At 42.0% G+C, this 8,137-nt stretch overlaps 1 protein-coding gene across 1 annotated transcript; it reads left to right on the forward strand.

Moving 5' to 3' along the window:
* The first annotated feature begins 4,377 nt into the window (after positions 1–4,377).
* Positions 4,378–6,454, forward strand: LOC133141719 (uncharacterized). The gene is made up of 5 exons (XM_061262420.1): positions 4,378–4,483; positions 4,659–4,955; positions 5,278–5,388; positions 5,694–5,721; positions 6,334–6,454. The coding sequence occupies exons 1-5, from the start codon at positions 4,378–4,380 to the stop codon at positions 6,452–6,454; spliced, it is 663 nt and encodes a 220-aa protein (XP_061118404.1).
* Positions 6,455–8,137: the final 1,683 nt, after the last annotated feature.

The following is an 8,137-nucleotide window of genomic DNA, read 5'->3' on the forward strand; positions in this document are numbered from 1 at the left end:
GCTCCCCTGCCAAAAGTGAGCTGCACACTGACACACTGACCCAACCCCCCAGTCCACACTGACCCAGACACCCCCACCCCCCAGTCCACACTTACCCAGACACCTACACCCCCCAGATATATTTATCTACAATGGGAATTAATGTCTCTTTTGGCTTTGTGTCTGTTTCTCTTCCTGTCTTTCTTTGATCAGGACACCCCGGGCCTGGAATGGAATTGAAGTAAGTACAGAGAGAGAGAGAGAGAGAGAATGTGTGTAAACAGTGTTGTGGGATGTCTGCTGCTGCAATTCCTCTTCTGACCATTAGGAGTCTGAAATTAGCTATTGTACCTTTACGCTAGGTACGATAGCTGGTAGCTGGTTGGCCAGTTACACCAGCTCCATACTCAACATGGTTTGACCAGCTCACCAGATGGGAGCTGGTATTTCAAGCTGGTCATAGCTGGATTTTACACCAGGAACCTCATATAAACGTAATAACATAACCATCTGTTTTGATAATAGCTGTGTACTACGCAGGATCTGGAAAGACCAGTTGTGGTGTGCTACAGTTACCAGACTAATACATTTAACTCCACAAAAGCCTGCGACATCAACAGCTGCTATGTTCTCTGTCGTGTAGTTATACATTTACTGACAAGTACTAAGTGTACAATATACTTAGTTCACATTCTTACCGTTTTATTTACGTAAATGCAGTAGTTACTACTGTGTTGTGAAACATTTTTAACGGAGTTGTCACTGTTTCTCACAAAGTTAAGGCACCCCCGACCTTTAACCCCTGAGCTACGTTGGCAACAGTGAGAGTGGGGGGTTACCCGGGTTCACTCTTGTTTCCTAAATGCAGGGAGGACTCCAAAACAGTGGAGGACGAGGTCTACATGAACTGCGAGACGTCAGGGGAAGGCTACACTGACCAGAACCACGACGAGATATCAGAGGAAAACACCTACGATTGTCTGTCCTGACCATATCCCCAGAGGAAGCCCGGACACTCCTGCCTGCTGATCAACACCTCTGATCACTCAAAACGCTCTTCATCTGCCAATCTGCATAACCTGATGAGAATTTGCCCACTCCTACTGATGAGCTATGATTGCTCCTGTAGACGTTCAGGGGCACTAGCAATGATCATAGCTTAGCATTGTTTCTTAGCTTAATATTGTTTATTTTAGCTTTACATTGTTTATCTTAGTTTAATATTGTTTATCTTAGCTTAGCATTGTTTATCTTAGTTTAGCATTGTTTATCTTAGCTTAACATTGTTTATCTTAGTTTAATATTGTTTATCTTAGCTTAACATTGTTTATCTTTGTTTAATATTGTTTATCTTAGCTTAGCATTGTTTATCTTAGTTTAGCATTGTTTATCTTAGCTTAGCATTGTTTATCGTAGTTTAGCATTGTTTATCTTAGCTTAGCATTGTTTATCTTAGTTTAGAATTGTTTTTCTTAGCTTAGCAATGTTTATATATTGTTAGTATGAGGGTAGCCTGTTGCGTAGTGGTTAAGGTAAAGGGACATGGTTAAGGGACTGGGACCCGTGAGGTCGGTGTTTGATCCGCACAGCCGTTGGGCCCTTGAGCAAGGTCCTTAACCCTGCATTGCTCCAGGGGAAGATTGTCTCCTGCTTAGTCTAATGAACTGTACGTCGCTCTGGATAAGAGCGTCTGCCAAATGCCAATAATGTAATGTTAGCTTCTCTCGACTTCTCTTGGCTTGGCTTAGGTTGAGCTGCAGCTATTTACTACACATACTGTACTATATATTTTATTTTAATATTCAAAATATATAGTTATGTTTGGATTAATTGTTTACCTGATATTATATATGAATAAACAGATCAATAATATGTCCTGTTTGTTATGGAATGTCACTAGTTCAGGCTCCTTGTTTTTTGGCAATGATTGTATATCCACTCCATACGTGCACAATATGTTTTAATAAATAATATGAACATATAAAATGTACTTTTGAATCTGGTATTGTATCATATTCTAAGCCTGTTTGCAATTAATTGGGATGAATGCAATTTTTTAAATAATGTACTATGAAGTTATTAATGCTTTACTGAGGGTTTATACCTTCACACCAGATGAATGTTTTTATTCCAGATGGTCAAGATTAAGAGTTTGCCAGTGCATAAAAAGGCAGCAAAATAATGAAGAATCAACAGTTGCTGAATATGCAACCATAACACTTACAGAATGCTTACAGAAATCCATTAGTTTTATTTTCTCACCAAACTGCCACTGACACATTTATTAAATTGGTTTGGTACATGGGTTCTCTCTCTCTCTCTCTCTCTCTCTCTCTCTCTCTCTCTCTCTCTCTCTCCTCTGTCACACCCACATGCTCTTTGTTTTTTCTCTCTGAGACAGAAACAAATGGACTTGTGCCGATGTGGGCACACACACACACACACACACACACACACACACACACACACACTCACACACACACACACACACACACATGATTACATGAATAAAAAATGGTATCAACCATCATCACCATTTGAAATCAACCAAGATGATTTTGCCACATGAACTGAATTGAAAGATGTCCTACTGAAGGGATATAGATTAGCGCTACCATATGTCTTCACCGTAGGGGGGGAACAGCTTCTTTCGATAAAGGTATTTCTAGGTGTCAGGGGGAAGTAGCTGGCAGCCATTTCCTGCATGGCCGCCAGACCGCAGGTGCTCCAGTCACAAGAGAGACCACAGGTTGAGCCCCGTTCACAGAAGCACTTTTTCTGCTTGGAGACGCCACACTGCTGCCTCCAGCATTCCTACTGCAGCTCATGGAGACGTCTGGAATCACAGTCCTCCTCCTCCTCCTGCTGGCAGTGACGCCAGGTATCTATCTCTTCTTCATCTACTCTTTCCATTTAAGGCCATTCTTTCTGCACTTAGCTCTTCCTTTATTTTCGGCTGTAGCCTCTCGTTGTGCAGTCCGCCGCGGCCGAGAATGAGCTCTTTAAAACCTTGCGAACATGAAAAAGATTCCGATCATTCAGTTGCAAGCCATCGACCAAAAACCTGCATCGGTTTATTTTGGATGTTCTACAGAATTTGAAACAAAAAACAATTAGTGAGATCAACCATTGTGCTACTCTACCATATTGAACTTGTACACAACTGAAATATCATGCAACAATTAAACAAGCAGCCCCTATGGCAAAATGAGATGCTCAGCTCAACAGATTAGGTTGTAGCTCAGTGGGTAATGCAGTGGTGATGGCTAAGATGGTGAGGAATCTCTTTTGTGGCCATTTTCAGCAAGCTATCGCAGAGGAAACACGTGGGCTGAAAAAGAATGTAGACTCTTACCTGTTGGTTTTAAAGAGGTTAATCTTTTTGCCTTTTAGCATTTTTTCATTGACCACATTTTATTTACTTTGGTGTTTTTATTAGCGTGTATATATTTTACTTCTGTCTGGCACAATCCATGTGGTTTCACTGAAATGTTTTGCGTTTTCCGAATAGTTCCTGTAGTTCACCCTGGTCAAGCAGACCATTTGTGTCCTTCGTCTGGTCACATCAAATCACCAGGAATTTACATGAAAAAATATGACAGCAAAGTCTCTTTCCTTTTAAAGAGGATAGTGGTCTAATTTCTACAACATAAATTACAACCTGCTAATATCTCCCCCATGAAGTTGGAAGCTGTCAAGTAAGTTGCTAACAAGCTGCTGCTGTATACTGAAGCTACAGCGTTGTTCACCATCAGCTGGCAGCACCAGTCAAGTTTCATGTTGGCATGTGGGCTTACCACAACCGTAGTGACCGGGGAGGTCCATGTGGTACTATTGCTGTTCTGTGCATGGGAAGGTGACGGGTGTCTCATGGGGGTATGGAGGGGAGTGGGTGTGAGACTATTGAGCCTTTGGGAGGTGTCGCGGACCGAACCCAGCGATACATCGGTGAAGGAAGGTGCCCACTTGACAACCTCTGTGAAATGCTCGTATTAGCACCTATTTGCCTGATGTGTAATATTGTTGTTTGTAGCCTGGATATTTGGTTGGTCAGACTATGTTTTTTTTTTACCATGATTTGAACAAGCCAGCAAGGGCTTTAACGCATCAAAAACCAGTGAGTGTACCACGTCACAAGCCATGTCATAAGCCACAAGGGTTTTTTTGACACTACCACACTGACCAGCACTGTGATCCTGGCCCACAGATGTGTCCACACAGAGAAGCCCACCTTCCTCCGTGGTCTTTGAAAGCGGGGCGCCTGTAATGCTGGAGGGGGACCCTGTACAAATGTCCTGTCCATCCTTACCATCCTATTATCCTTTGAGCTATCACTGGAGCTACCATAACCGGTCATCAGGCCTGGACAGCACCATTGGATATACTCAGACCCTGCCCATGAAGACTGCCAGGCCGGGGGACTCTGGGCAGTACAACTGCACAGTTACTGACTTTGGATATGACCCCTGGAGTTCCGAGTTTTCCACTGATCTGACGGTGGTCGGTAGGTACATCACAGATTTCTCTACTCATGAGTCCCAGCCAGCTTTGCCTTGGAAAAGAGAGTCCTCATTTGAGAAAAACACATAATTGAAGTGTGTGTGTGCATGTGTGCATCTGGGTTTTTTTGCAATGATGACATTTCCTCCTTTGTTGATGACCACTTCCTGTGACCACAGAGAAGTCCTTACCCCCATTGGTGGTCGCGGGCTCCCAGGGCTTCATGGTGATAGAGGGGAGTGGCCTCGTGACCTTGAAGTGCGTGACCTCCTCTGGCCCCTCCCCCGTGAGCTGGAGATGGTACAGGCTGGCCGGGGCGGGGCTTCCGCAGGTGGAGGTGGGGCAGGAGCAGGAGCTGAGTCTGGGGAGGACAGCGGACAGTGGGGAGTATCTGTGCCGAGCTGAAACCTCCACCCTGGGCCTCACACAAATAGACCACAGTGACTCTCACCAGGTGATCATCATCCCTTCCCCAGGTAAAAACATAAAGAGGAACAGCAAGATGATAATGATGATTGTAGTGATGATGATGATGAGTATGATTATTATATTGATAGAGATTCATGTTATGATGATACAGGTGATGATGATAATTATGATGAGGATGATGATGATGATGATGATGATGGATATTAAGGTGATGTGGATGATGATGATGATAAAAATGATTGTAATGATGATGATGATTGTGATGATGATGATGATGTTGTTGATGATTGTAAGGATGATGTTGCTGATGAAGATGATGATGATGATGATTATGATGATGCTCTGCTCTTGGTGCTTATCTCTCTACAGTGGCACACCCAGTGGGCATAGCTGCCCTTGCCCTGGTTTTCCTCTGTTTACTGCTCCTGCTCCTGGTGGCTGTGTGGCTCTTCATCCACGGCTACGGCTCCCCTGCCAAAAGTGAGCTGCACACTGACACACTGACCCAACCCCCCAGTCGACACTGACCCAGACACCCCCACCCCCCAATACACACTGACCCAGACACCCCCACCCCCCAGTACGCACTGACCCACACGCCCCCACCCCCCAGTACACACTGACCCAGACACCCCCACCCCCCAGTACACACTGACCCAGACACCCCCACCCCCCAGTCCACACTTACCCAGACACCTACACCCCCCAGATATATTTATCTACAATGGGAATTAATGTCTCTTTTGGCTTTGTGTCTGTTTCTCTTCCTGTCTTTCTTTGATCAGGACACCCCGGGCCTGGAATGGAATTGAAGTAAGTACAGAGAGAGAGAGAGAGAGAGAATGTGTGTAAACAGTGTTGTGGGGTGTTTGCTGCTGCAATTCCTCTTGTGACCATTAGGAGTCTGAAATTAGCTATTGTACCTTTATGCTAGGTACGATAGCTGGTAGCTGGTTGGCCAGTTACACCAGCTCCATACTCAACATGGTTTGACCAGCTCACCAGATGGGAGCTGGTATTTCAAGCTGGTCAAAGCTGGATTTTACACCAGGAACCTCATATAAAGACGTAATAACATAACCATCTGTTTTGATAATAGCTGTGTACTACGCAGGATCTGGAAAGACCAGTTGTGGTGTGCTACAGTTACCAGACTAATACAATTAACTCCACAAAAGCCTGCGACATCAACAGCTGCTATGTTTCCTGTCGTGTATTTATACATTTACTGACAAGTACTAAGTGTACAATATACTTAGTTCACATTCTTACCGTTTTATTTACGTAAATGCAGTAGTTACTACTGTGTTGTGTTGTCACTGTTTCTCACAAAGTTAGGGCACCCCCGACCTTTAACCCCTGAGCTACATTGGCGACAGTGTGAGTGGGGGGTTACCCAGGTTCACTCTTGTTTCCTAAATGCAGGGAGGACTCCAAAACAGTGGAGGACGAGGTCTACATGAACTGCGAGACGTCAGGGGAGGGCTACACTGACCAGAACCACGACGAGATACCAGAGGAAAACACCTACGATTGTCTGTCCTGACCATATCCCCAGAGGAAGCCCAGACACTCCTGCCTGCTGATCACCGCCTCTGATCACTCAAAATGCTCTTCATCTGCCAATCTGCATAACCTGATGAGAATTTGCCCACTCCTACTGATGAGCTATGATTGCTCCTGTAGACGTTCAGGGGCACTAGCAATGATCATAGCTTAGCATTGTTTCTTAGCTTAATATTGTTTATTTTAGCTTTACATTGTTTATCTTAGTTTAATATTGTTTATCTTAGCTTAGTATTGTTTATCTTAGTTTAGCATTGTTTATATTAGCTTAGCATTGTTTATCTTAGTTTAATATTGTTTATCTTAGCTTTACATTGTTTATCTTTGTTTAATATTGTTTATCTTAGCTTAGCATTGTTTATCTTAGTTTAATATTGTTTATCTTAGCTTAGCATTGTTTATCTTAGTTTAGCATTGTATATCTTAGCTTAGCCTTGTTTATCTTAGTTTAGCATTGTTTATCTTAGCTTAGCATTGTTTATCTTAGTTTAGCATTGTTTATATTAGCTTAGTTTAGCTTGGCTTTGTTTATCTTAGCTTACTTTAGCTTGGTTTTGTTTATCTTAGCTTAGTTTAGCTTGGCTTTGTTTATCTTAGCTTACTTTAGCTTGGTTTTGTTTATCTTAGCTTAGTTTAGCTTGGCTTTGTTTATCTTAGCTTAGTTTAGCTTGGCTTTGTTTATCTTAGCTTAGTGTAGCTTGGTTTTGTTTATCTTAGCTTAGTTTAGCTTGGCTTTGCTTAACTTAGCTTAGTTTAGCTTGGCGTTGTTTATCTTAGCTTAGTTTAGCTTGGTTTTGTTTATCTTAGCTTAGTTTAGCTTGGCTTTGTTTATCTTAGCTTAGTTTAGCTTGGCTTTGTTTATCTTAGCTTAGTTTAGCTTAGCTTTGTTTATCTTAGCTTAGTTTAGCTTGGCTTTGTTTATCTTAGCTTAGTTTAGCTTGGCTTTGTTTATCTTAGCTTAGTTTAGCTTGGTTTTGTTTATCTTAGCTTAGTTTAGCTTGGCTTTGTTTATCTTAGCTTAGTTTAGCTGGGCTTTGTTTATCTTAGCTTAGTTTAGCTTGGCTTTGTTTATCTTAGCTTAGTTTAGCTTGGCTTTGTTTATCTTAGCTTAGTTTAGCTTGGCTTTGTTTATCTTAGCTTACTTTAGCTTGGTTTTGTTTATCTTAGCTTAGTTTAGCTTGGCTTTGCTTAACTTAGCTTAGTTTAGCTTGGTTTTGTTTATCTTAGCTTAGTTTAGCTTGGCTTTGTTTATCTTAGCTTAGTTTAGCTTGGCTTTGTTTATCTTAGCTTAGTTTAGCTTGGCTTTGTTTATCTTAGCTTAGTTTAGCTTGGCTTTGTTTATCTTAGCTTAGTTTAGCTTGGCTTTGTTTATCTTAGCTTAGTTTAGCTTGGCTTTGTTTATCTTAGCTTAGTTTAGCTTAGCTTTGTTTATCTTAGCTTAGTTTAGCTTAGCTTTGTTTATCTTAGCTTAGTTTAGCTTGGCTTTGTTTATCTTAGCTTAGTTTAGCTTAGCTCTGTTTAGCTAAGCTTACGCTGGGCTGCAGCTATATTTACTGCCCATTTTGTACCACAACACATTTTATTTGAATATTCACAACATTCAATTCTGCTTGGATTAATAGATTCATTTTCTGAATATGAAGTGGTCATTTGTTTCATTGAT

This window comes from Conger conger, chromosome 1 (genome assembly GCF_963514075.1).
Source record: "Conger conger chromosome 1, fConCon1.1, whole genome shotgun sequence".
NCBI lineage: Eukaryota > Metazoa > Chordata > Actinopteri > Anguilliformes > Congridae > Conger > Conger conger.

Bases quoted from the DNA above. Each gene is read 5' to 3' on its own strand.
- LOC133141719 (XM_061262420.1), top strand. From the start codon at position 4,378: ATGAAGACTGCCAGGCCGGGGGACTCTGGGCAGTACAACTGCACAGTT. The intron at 4,484-4,658 runs GTAGGTACATCA...CTGTGACCACAG, and splicing joins CACTGATCTGACGGTGGTCG to AGAAGTCCTTACCCCCATTG. The intron at 4,956-5,277 runs GTAAAAACATAA...ATCTCTCTACAG, and splicing joins GATCATCATCCCTTCCCCAG to TGGCACACCCAGTGGGCATA.